At 40.9% G+C, this 12,251-nt stretch overlaps 1 protein-coding gene across 1 annotated transcript in view; it reads left to right on the top strand.

Annotated features, from left to right (window-relative positions):
• The window catches only part of Ube3d (ubiquitin protein ligase E3D), a 49,390-nt gene extending 44,589 nt beyond the window's left edge, over window positions 1–4,801 (top strand). The window contains exons 6-8 of the mRNA XM_032911043.1: window positions 1,278–1,347; window positions 3,383–3,491; window positions 4,506–4,801. Coding sequence (XP_032766934.1) covers window positions 1,278–1,347; window positions 3,383–3,491; window positions 4,506–4,673 — 347 coding nt within the window. The 3' untranslated portion in view covers window positions 4,674–4,801. The remainder of the gene's footprint in view (window positions 1–1,277; window positions 1,348–3,382; window positions 3,492–4,505) is intronic.
• The last annotated feature ends 7,450 nt before the right edge of the window (window positions 4,802–12,251 follow it).

Raw genomic sequence — 12,251 nt, 5'->3', positions numbered from 1 at the left:
CAAGGGAGATTAATAGAAGAGGTGGTTGGCTGTGGGTGACGGCCAGAGTACCAGATTCCTGAAACCAACCGGCTTAGGGGCTCTTAATGATTGCCAACAGCTGAGACCTAGAGTCACTGTGTGACTTCAAATGACTCAGTTCTGTGTGTGACAGTAAGACCTCGAAATAGTAAGGTGGAATTGACAAAAGTGACAGAAAACGTATGCTCATGTTTCTAGATACGTAGTAATATTTGATAATCATTGCATGTTTTTATCGATTGTATTTTTACCTTTTTCTGTGTCTTATATCAAGCAATTGAATATAAAAAAGAAAAAACCCCTACTTTCTGGTATTATTATAAATGGACAAATTATCTTTAAGAAAACACCACTTTAATTACTTCCGGTTTTAATTTGACCTGCTTAAAATTTCAATTATGCATGAAATGCTGTTGCCTAAATAACGACCTTCTTCAGCTTTGAGATTTTAATTTGTTTTTGCCACGTTTACACTGCTGTCATCATCTTTGCAGGTTGGCAAGCATTGTATAAGTTTTCTTTAAGATAAAGTGGTCAGTATGGTTATAATGTTAAACGATGCATGTAATTTTAAGAATTTTGCTCGGAGACTTCTCAGCAATCTTTTTCAGTTCTGGTAGCATTATGTGTGTAAACCTGTCCATTTCTAATAAGCGTACACCATGATATACTTAACCATCTACAAATATTTTGTTCAATGCTAGAAAAATTATTTTTCTACATTTCCTTTGATACTCATGAGATTAAACTTTTAAATGAATTTTTAAACAATTCAAGATGGTCGTATTTATAGTAGTGTTTATCAAATGTCTAGCCTGCTGTTTAATTATTTTTATAGTCAACAAAATAAACAGGAAGTCAGATTTGGTGAGGACTATGCATGTACCCAGTCAGTGAGGTTCCAGGTAGATAATGATGTCACTGTTACAGCTCTGTACTTTGGGGTACCCTAAATAACTAAATAACCCTCCATGACTCTCTGATTTGTAGCTAGTCCATAGAATAAACAAAGGTCTTAATTTTGGGCCAAGACTGTGAGATCCTGACTTCTCATGTGTAAAGTCTTATTGGTATAGATCCTGAACAGAGTCCTGGCGACCAGAAGTTTCCAAACTTCTTGTACAAAGATGAAGTGCCTTTAAAAAACAAAACAAAACAACAAAATAGTTTGGAAGGTCATAATTTAGGGTCAGTGTGTATGTCTATGATAACAGTGTATTGGGAAGATTTTTAATTTTTTCTTTTTTTATTTACAGAAACAACCAAATTTTACATGACAGAGGTAATTGTCCAGCCATCTGAGGGAAGTTTCCCTAACATACCAAGGTATAAACAGCATATCGAGTTATTGTATAATTTGAGGACAGGCACAATGTATCGAGCATGTGGCTTTTCAAACCTCTTTCTTTTTAAAGTCTCCGAGGGTAAATATCCGATGAAACAAACCATACACATATACAACTTGAAGACCTACTCGTTGCTTATATGCTATAGACAAATAATTATATAAATGTAATTGCAATAGTTTTTTTTTTTCTTCTGATCCTATGTTCCACATATCTAGGATCATCTAATTTGCCGCCCTTAGGCTTTTGGTTCTGGCTTTAATATTGACTTGCGAATAGAGATCAGTTTCATGGGATGCCTCCTTTTTAAAAAAGGGTACCTTTAAAAGTGTCAGTGCTTTCTTTTACTCTGTTTTTTTCATAAACAGAAATTACCTGCAGTATATTGTACTGCTTAGTTTTTGCCAACTTGACACCACTGGAGTCACCTGGGAAGGAGAGGGACCCATGTCTGTCAGATTAGCCTCGTAGGCAATGTCTGTGGGACATCTTCTCGACGGGTGATTGGTGTGGGAGGGCCCAGCTCACAGTGGCAATGCCAACCCTTGGCGTTTGGTCTTAAGTGGCATAAAGAGGCAGGCTGAGCAGGCAGGGCAACAAGCCGGTGAGCACCCTTTCTTCACTGCCTCAGCCTGATTTGCGTTCCTGCCGTGGCTTCCCTGGATAGCTGTGCTAGTTAGTTCTATGTCAGCTTGACACAAGCTATAGTCATCAGAAATAACTGAGAAAATACCGCCATAAGACGGGGCTGTAGGCAAGCCTGTAGGACATTATCTTACTTAGTGATGGAAGAGGGCCTAGGCTATCGTGTGTGGGTGGTACCATCCCTGAGTTGGTGCTCCTCGGTTCTATAAGAAATCAGGCCGAGCAAACCAGTAAGCAGCACTCCTTCATGGCCTCTGCATCAGCTCCTGCCTCCAGGTTCCTGCCCTGTGTGAGTTCCTCTCCTGACTTACTTGACAATAAACAGTGTTTCATTAGATACACCCTTGCTTCCCCTAGAGGCTTTGGTCATGGTGTTTTAGCACAGCAATAGTAGCCCTCACTTGGTCAGCGAGGGAATATAAAGTGGGAGCTAAATAAACCTTTTCCTCACTATTTTTTGGTCATGGTGCTTATCACATCAACAGAAAACAAATTAGTATATGTTGTGAACTATTAATATTCAAAAGTTTCAACATCTTGAATATAAACTTGAATTTTATCCTCTTACATGTGATTGGATTCTATACCTTAGAACTGCCACTTAAGGCAGTTTAAATGGAAACGTTTGTCATTAATACTGTCTTTGGGAAGAAATTCCTCACCTTAGTTATTTACTGTCTGATGTGCTCTATGGCGTGAATGAATGTTGAGTTGTCCATGGGTTTTAATTCAACAGATAGGGTGTGTATGAGTGACCCGTCTCTTTGCTATGACAAAAATAACTAACACAAGTGACTTAGGAAGAGGTTACCTCGGCTCACAATTCAAGAGCACAGTGCTGTATGGCAGAGAAGTGACGGTGGCCAGACCTTGAGACAGCTGGTGGCCCTACACAGTTTGGGAAGCAGCGGGTGGTACATGCTGGGGCTTAGGTTATTTCTCCTTCTTATTCAGTCCAGTACCCTAGAGCATGGACTGGTGCCATCCAAAGTAATGATGGTTTTTATTCATGTTAGTTATTCTAATGTAGATAATCCCTCATAAACATGGCCAGAAGTTTGTCTCCCAGGTGATTCTATATCTTGTCAAGTTGTTGGTCAGTATTAATTATCACAGGAGAATAGTTATATATGGGATGGAAAATATATTAATGATAGCAGGATGAATTTTAAGGAGACTGGTACAAACACAAATACATTCTAAGATTTCCAAATGAGCATTGGGGAAGATTTAAAAGGAATGGATGGTGGTCAGAAATGCCTGGCATGGAACGCTAGTGCCCTGAAGGTGTCTGTGAGTCCTTCTGCCATATCTTGTTAGTTAGAATCACGGGATTGTCACGTGGTAATGAATGCTTTTTGTTGCAACAGGTCTCAGTTTGTTCAGAGCGTTATTGCCCGGTGCCTGGTGGAACTCTGCACTGCTAGAAGCACTTTCAGATTCACGATTCAAGGCCAGGACGGCAAGGTGTACATCTTGGTAAGGAGGCATTTTCATCCATTTTATGGCCTTGTAATCCAGAGTCTTGGAATTTTTTTTTTGTTGTTTTTTGTTTTTTTTTTTGTTTCCATCATTCTATTTTCTCACCGTTCAAGTCTGGAAACTAGAAGATGACCTTAGGACTTTTAGCTATCAGTAAACCCATGAATCAAGCTCACTTCATTTAGTACCACATGACCGGGTGCCCCTGCACCTAGGTTCTGTGGGTGCAGTCAGAAAGAAAACCCATTCTGTTCTTTAGAAGCTCATACTAAAAGTGATGCTTTTTGCTCTCAGTAATGGCTCTTCTGGAGGTGTCACGTCTCTGTGTCATTCTCGTGTTTCTTTGTGTTTGTTACCCTCAGCATTACATCATTCTGTTCCTCCTGTTTCAGACTGACAGCTTGGTATTTGAGAAATGGTAGCAGGTTTAGAGGAAGACGCTGACTTTGGTGCATGTCCTGCAGGCGCCAGAGTCATCCTGCCTCTGTTTAGAATGAGGCTCTACACGAGTCTATTTTGCCCAGTTATTTGGAAACCCAAACAGCCTGGACCATAGCCTTTTTCTGCATCTCCTTTCCTCAACTGGTTAACCCATATGGAGTGTCTGTTAAGTATCCCGGAAACACATCAGTTTACCTTCCTCCGCATTAGTCACATAGACATTTTTATTGTTCATCTCGTGCCTGTGTTCTCTTTCTGTTCTTTGCCTGTCTTTGCTTACACTGACCCCTCACTGATGTCTGGGAGCTCTGAATAGTTCAGAGTAGTTGTAGCATTGCCATTTATGTAGATGCTTTTCCCCTAATCAGTTTAAAAAGGATTCTTATATAGTTGCTCTCCCAAATGCTATCTAAAGCAAAAATAAAAATAAATTTTAAAAGTGTACCTTACTCATACACTATCTGCCTGACTATGCTTTTCTGTTACTTCCTGTGGTTTTTGGGGTGGTAATACACAATATAGATGGAATATCAACATTCTCCTCTGTGCCCTTCCCTTCCCATCCTTTAGCTCTGGGTGTTGAACTCAGACAGTTTGGTGATGGAACCTCTGAGGAGTTCCGGTTGTATCAGGAAGTTCCCACTGTTGGAAGACTCATTGGAAGCTGGCTCTGGCTCTGCCTGGAACGCCATCAAAGTCCTCTACCAGCCCTGTATCAAAAGCAGGAATAAAGAGTAAGTCGCACTTTTGGTTTTCTGTTCCGTGTTGCATGTCAGCTGCGGTCAGCATATCGGCACCAGGAAATCAATGAGTTAGATCTAGGCATCCCATTGCTAAATATTGTGCTTTGTAAGCAGAACGAGTTATCATGGACGGTTCCCACCAATATGCAGAGAACTTGCGTTTCCCGTAAATAATTAGCCTTTTTATTGTAATCTCAGCTGTCTGTACATATGGCTACAGTCTCAGTCAGGCTTCAGCAACTGTGAGCTCTGCCTAAAGCTCTTCGCAGGCTCTCAGCAGCCAGCGAAGAATCCAGGCCTCGCAACTGCCTCTGTAACCTGAGGAAGCAGACAAGAAAGAAAACATTAGACGGTTTTCGTGACTTCCGCGCATGTCTGGGCATTGCTTAAGGATAAAGCAACTTCCGCGCATGCCTGGGCATCGCTTAAGGATAAAGCAACTTTGTGCAGTAGGTGCCATTCCGACCCCAGTTTTACAGATAGGAGCTCTAGGACGGGCAGATAGAGGAGAGACAAGTGGGAGTGAACAAGGAAAGGGCAGGTCGTAGGTCTGTACTGAAGAGCAAGGAGCTTCTTCAGTTAAGGTGGTGGTAAATGGCAGCGTGGAGAAAGTCAAACGGGAGGCTCTGTCGACAGTAACAGTCCACGAAGCAGGAGACATCAGGTAGCTGGACAGTCAGAAGTTTATACTTGTTCTGGCTCTCTGATGAGCTTGATCACGTGAGTGCTAGGAGCAGAAAGATCCCAGTTTGTTTTGTTTTGTTTTGTTTTGTTTTTTATTTTCTCCCCTCTGGGTAGTAGAAGACAGTTTTGAGAATTAGTGCTATGTTTTCATTATGCAAGCAGCACCAATCACATAAGATTCAAACGGACTGGAAGTTGAATGTGTTTAAACTATGAAAGTTATCTCCCTCTCCACGAGGGACAGCAGAGCTGTGGACTTTGTCCCTGCTTGTCTTCGTTTCGCGTGGACGTGATTTGGATGGTATGCTCATGTCTTTTCCACACGCATGTCTTTAACATGAATGAAACCCTTTCCTAGGAAGGGCTCCCATGATAGTGTGTCATGTTGTATGCAGAAGACAAATGGGAAAGGGTGGGACCGTGTTCGAGGGTGGGTGTTTGCATCCTTGCTTTTGCTGCTATAATTAATGTAGAACTCTATACTATGGCGTGGTCGTTTCCTGGTTCTGTGTACTTTGTTTTAATGAGAGGGGTTTAAAGAGGTGCGAATGCTGACTCAGGATGTGTGCATCAGATTTTGAGGGATAATCAAATTCTTTTGTGGAATGACACCGCAAACATATTCTGACCTAGACTTTTCTGCCTTGCCCATTTCCCGAGTCTGATCAGGACTGACATTTAGACTTCCGCCCGCATGACTTGGTCTAAACAGTAAAGGTTCAGTGGCTTGTCCTTATGCATTCAGGCGTGTTCAAGGACATGCTTCTGTGTCTGATGCCTTGAGACTTCGATCAGCTTTTGAGCTGCTCATTGGTTATGTTCTCTATTGAGGGTGAATGTACCATTATACATTTAGATTTATATAGTAGTCACTCATTAAAATCCCTTTTATTTGTATTTTTTTTTTACTTATTTGAAACATAGACTTGAGAAAGCTGTTTTAAATCTCATGCAGGATAATTCTAGAAATCATTTGTGTGTGTGTGGTTCTAATGTCTTTTGGCATTTTACAATTTGAAGGTATTTGACTAAATGCATGTTTGTGGCATGGCCATCTACCTGGTTGCATACTTCATCAAGAAAACAGTTGTGTTTTTCTTTCTGTTTGATGCTAATTTTGTTTCTAGTTGGTCTCATGTTCACATTGCTATGTTTACTTTAAAAACTTATCAACCTATCATTTTAAAAATTACATTTCTTTATTTTTACCTGTCCTGTGCCGTTTTATTTTGTGTGCCTTGTATCCACTTTGTAAATGGCATACAGCTGTATGCTTCAAAGCTTCAGTGAGTGAATTCATCTCCATCTTTATTTTACTGCGCATGTGTATGTACATGAGTATGGGCACAGTGGTACCATGGTGTGGAGATCAGAGGGCAGCCTTTTGGGAACCATTTTTTCCTCCTTGTTTTGAAGTAAGCTTTCTCTTCTTTCTGTTGCTGTCGCTGGCCAGGGAGTTACTGGATGATTCTCTTGTCTCACCAAAGGAATGCTGGGATTACAGACACGTGCCACAGCATCCCTTTGTTCTCCCATGAGTTCCCAGGACCAAACTCAAGCCGTCAAGCTTGAAAGTCAAGCACTTTTACCCACTGAGCCATCTCCTTGGCCGAGCTCTCCCTGTTCAGTAGTGGATTTAATTGCATCTTCTGTATTGGATTCGTCACGTACTTGGATGTAGCCCCACAGTCTTTTCGTTAGTTGCTGTCTCTGTGTCACCACTGTCTTCTGATTGAGAGTAAAGAGTACCAACTTCAAGATGTCTTTCATAGTTACCCTTCAGTTTTTAACATACATATTTAAGCTGCCCTTTAACTGCCAATGTCTTGACTTAACATTCATGCTGTTCCCTTTGTTGTGTTGAAAACTGATGTAATTCTGGTGATGATGACCATATTTCTTCACCTATGCAGCCAAAACTTGCCCTTTAGCTTGCCTCTTACTCTTATGAATTATGTTCATTAATATAGGGGTGGTGTGTGTGTGTGTGTGTGTGTGTTTCTATAGAAATTAAAATGTTTTTGCTATGTTTTAGAAATGTTTTTAAATATTATTATACTCTCAATTTTCACAACCTGCTTTTTGTTCAGTATTCCATGTTTTTTACTTTAAGGTATATTCTTTTGTTTGCTTTTTTCTCATAATATTTAAAAATTTTTTTTTACTTACGTGTATAAGTGCTGGCATGTAGGAGTACCATGTGTGTCCCTGTGCTCTAAGAGGCAGTCAGATTCATCGGAACTGGGGTTTAAAGATAGTTATGAGCTGCCTTATGGGTGCTAAGAACAGAATCTAGGTCCACAGCAAGAGCGCAGGTGCTCTTAGGAAGTGGAGGCTGAGCCATCTCTCCAGCCCCCAGTATTTTATTTTTGTTTCTATTTTTTCAGACAGGATCATAGTCTGATACCAAGGTTGACTTTGAACTCATAGTGTAGTTCAGACTGACCTTCAACCCTTTTTTTGACCATCGACTCTAAATGATCCTTCTGCTTCTGCCTCTCAGTTAGGAATATAGGTGTGAGCGATCAATGGCTTGGTGAATTATACTTTCTGGTGATCCTTCCACATCTGTGCTTTATTTAATTACTTAATGACTGAAAATATCTTACACCTATTAGTGTGTGTGTGTGCGAGTGCGTGTGTGTGTGTGTGTGTACATGCCGCAGCGCATTTGATTAAAATCCCTGTCCAAGATTGAGCCCTGTGGTAGCCAGGCCTACCTTTGTCCTGACCTCCTTGCTTGGGAAAGAGTTCAAAGCAGTCTTTATACAGTGAAACGGGGTAACCCTTTGGTAATTACAATTCCTCTACTGGTGACTGTACATTGTTTGTACCATAGCCTGCCTCTCTTGTGGAACAGAGAGAGGAAGGGAAGAAGGATAGGCTAGTTGCTGTTTTGTGTTTGTTTATTTATTTATTTACTTATTTATTTATTTTTGTTTGTTTGTTTGTCTTAGACAGGGTCTCTCAAAACCAAGGCTGATGTGGAACTCACCTTTCCCCTAATACCTCCTGAATGCTGAGATTACAGCATGCACTACCACACCCAGCTCATTTTTCTTTTGATAAGTTTTGAATACCAAAGAGTGGCTCAGTTACATTGATAATTATATATTCATTATGTGAGGCATTTTTAAACTGTCTTTCTTGTGGAACATTACAAGAATTTAGTGAGCTTGCCCTGTTACTGTACTCATTCTTTGTTTTAAATCTTTGCGTGTGTGTCTGTAGAGTGTGTCTGCGCAGAAGTCAAGAGGATAGCCTTTGGTATCTAGTCTCAACCACACTACCCCTTCTTTTGAGGCAGGGTGTTTTGCCACTGTATATGCCAGACCAGCAGGCCACTGAACTTCTTGTAGTCTCTTAGCTGTTTTCTCGACTTACAGTAGAAGCACCGAGATTACAGATGCACACTATCATGTCCAGTGTTTTCTGGATTTGGGGACCGGAACTGAAGTATACACACTGGTCTAGCAGGACTTTACCTACCAAGTCACTCCCTAGCCCCCTTTCACTCATTCTTAACAAGTACTTGGGAAGCATAAAGAAGGAAAATCACTGACTATTGTCAGTTGAGTTTTGCTCTGTTTGGTTAGAAAAGAAAAAATTACTTCCAGATGCTTGGGGCAAGAGTTCATGTCTAATAAATGACTTTGATTGATTACTTTATCTCTTGTATGATATAATTTTTATTGTGCCTTTCCCCTTTTTGACCGTGTTTCCCTGAAGGCTCTGAGTCATCTATTTTCTGTCTTTTGAGGACAGTAGAGCCTTACTTTGCGGGGCATAACTGAGCAAACTGTAGACTCCATGGCATATTCATGACACATGGGATGGTGCATTAACTATTTTAGTCCCATTGGCTAGAGATTTTTTTCTAGTGAAAGTGTGGATGGCCAGATGGTAGTCTAAAAGAGGAAAACAGCAAATGTAACTATGGCTTTATTTCCTTGAGCACTCATAAAAAGAAAAAAAAACCTGTCATGTAATATTTTTAGAATGTTCGTTCTTTCTAGCAACATCGCTCATCATTTTGAAGAAGGTTTTTTTCGTGCCTTCCCTCTTTGCTCCTACCAGCATTTTTATAGGTGGGTGAGCCTATTTTTTTTTTGATTGTTAATTTATTTTGTCTTGTTTTGTTGCTATTGGCCCGTGTTTTAACATGGCAGAATAATGCATTTCATACTTTTTCGTCCTTTCGTTTGCATATCAGAGCTTAGGTCCTGTGTACTAGTTAACTTTGGACATAGCTTCTATAATTCGATTCTACCACTTTGTCAAACACCCACAGCTTCCTATTCACGAGTCTGGGGTTAATTTTGCCCACAGTGGATATTTGGCAATGTCTGGAGACAGACTTGGTTTTTACAACTTGAAGGAGTATGCCATCTATTAAATTGTTAAGGAGTTCTCTTAGACACCCCCCTGGAATATTAGGGAGTACTACCTCTAACAAAGAGTCTTCTGGTCCCAAATATTAACATGCCAAAGATGAGACCCTGCTTGGAAATGTCTCTTGAAATCAGGCTACTTCTGCCTTCTCCTTTTGTGTGTGATAGCCCACAGTTTTCTTGGTATCAGCAAATACAATCAATTCCTCTGTGACATTAACCAAAACCCTTGTAATCTCACAGGCTAACTTTGTTAAACAGAGTAAATTGTGAAATATAACCAAATTTTCGTTGTCGATATACTTCTCCTTTTTCTATAAGGGAAATGATCCTTACTTCATGTGCCCAGAAGTATGATTGCAGGCCCTTTGGTCTGGTTTTGAGAATCCTATATATTATTTCCCAAGAAGTCCTAGAAGTTTGTTTTGATTTACTTGTCTGTTGATTTCTTTGTTTCTCTCCTTTTGGTTTTGCTGTTTTGTGTTTTACCTGGGGTGTGGGTGTGGCTTTAGGAGAAATTACTTCGATGCTAGCCGACCTAAAGAATATGAGGAGAGGTCTCATTGCAACTTCGATGGAGATATCTGGTGATAGTGATTGCCCACGTCTCTCTCCTGCTCCTGTAATAACACCAAGGCCAAAAAGCAACCTGGGGAAGAAAGGGTTTATTTCAGCTTACAAGTAGTAATCCTCATCCAGGGTTGCTGAGGGTAGCAACCTAGAGGCAGGTACAGAAGGAGAGACCTTGGAAGAACACTGCTTGCTGCCTTGCTCCCTGTCTTAGTTAGGGTTTTATGCTGTGAACAAACACCATAGCCAAGGCAACTCTTATAAGGGCAGCATTTAATTGGGCTCACAGGTTCAGGGGTTCAGTCTATTGTTATCAAGGCAGGGACATGGCAGCATCCAGGCAGTGTCCAGGCAGGCATGGTGCAGACAGAGCTGAGAGTTCTACATTTTCATCTGAAGGCTGCTAGCAGATTATTGGCTTACAAGTAACTAGGATCAGTGCCTTAAAAGCCTACACCCACAGTGACAGGCTGACTCCAACAAGGCCACATCTACTTCAACAGGGCCACATCTTCAAATAGTGCTACGCATATACAAACCATCACACTCCCCAAGGCTTTCTCAGTCGCTTCGCTTGGGTTATACGACCCAAGACCTAGATTGGTACCACCCACCGTGTGCTGGTTCCTCCCACATCGACCATTAATCAAGAAAATCCCCCCTAGACTTGCCCACAGGCCAATCTGGCTGGGGCATTTTTGCAATTGAGGTAACACCTCTCTGGTTTGTGTTGAGTTGAAAAACCTTGCCAGCATAGTAACACTGAGCATCGGGTCATATGCTTTGGTCACTCGTATGCCATCATCACAAAAGCATGTGTTCTAGCTTTTTACTGGGTTGTTGGGTATTTTGATTGAGTCAAAGCTGTGCTCTGTGTGTTCTGGCGTAGTTTATTCTTAGGTTTATAACTTTTATTTCCTCTCCTATTCTTTAGCAGTCTATTCAATCTGTGAATCGTATCTTTTGATGTACAAAATGTTTAAATCTGGCCAAGTCCTATGTGTCTATTTTGCCTTCCTGTTGATGCCTAGGCTGGTAGTGTCCCGTGAGCCAAGTCACACTCACTGTGTTTCTTTTTCATTCTGTGCCCTGAGATGGGGAAGACAGCAGTATTGCCTCAAATACTTTGGAGATTTGCTAGCTGGTTGGGCTCATTTTAGAGGAATGTGCTCTTTTGACTGATAAAAAAGATAGAGCAAACAGTGTTAATTTATGGCAGTTTTATATCCAGCAGAATACCCGAAGGCCTATTATTCAATAATTATATATCTCCATAAGCCATTTATGTGAGGTGATTTGAATATGATGGTGTGGATGCCTGAGGTCCTAAAGAGAGCTATCTCAAACCATCTCCAGTAAGTGTCTACTTCCACCCTCGTGTAGAAGCTAAGGACATTGCTTCTGCATTCCAGGAGACGTTGACCTTGTAGTGTAGAGCAAACTCAAGCATTGGGTGTGAACGCCTACCCCATAATTTCACGTAGGAGGAAACTGGGGGCCAGAAATAAGTTCAGCTTGTCACTGACAGCCAAGATTAGGGCTCCAAACTGAGAACTTCTTCCTTGCACCACATCTTCTCCCACTGTGGGATTAGGAGATGTGAAAATGGGCTATAAATGTATATTTTGTTTGAGAAAAGCTCCTCTAGTCTTAGAAGGTTGATGTCAGCACTCTTTGCTCCCCAAATGTGCCACGTGCTGTCAGTGCATTTTATATGCACTAAATGTTACATTGGTAGTAGCAACTTCTGGGTTAAATGTTCATATTTGGTGTTTCAGATCAGAAATTAGTGATAGCAAATACAGGGTTTTTTGTTTGTTTGTTTGTTTTTATTTTTTGAAGTCTAATGTCTTTAATTCTTAGAAGAGAAACCATTGGATAGAAATTAATCTAACAGTTCAGAGAAGTGTCTGGCACCTCTTGAAGAA

Source organism: Rattus rattus, chromosome 8 (assembly GCF_011064425.1).
Source record: "Rattus rattus isolate New Zealand chromosome 8, Rrattus_CSIRO_v1, whole genome shotgun sequence".
NCBI lineage: Eukaryota > Metazoa > Chordata > Mammalia > Rodentia > Muridae > Rattus > Rattus rattus.
This window is presented reverse-complemented; position numbering and strand designations above follow the sequence as displayed.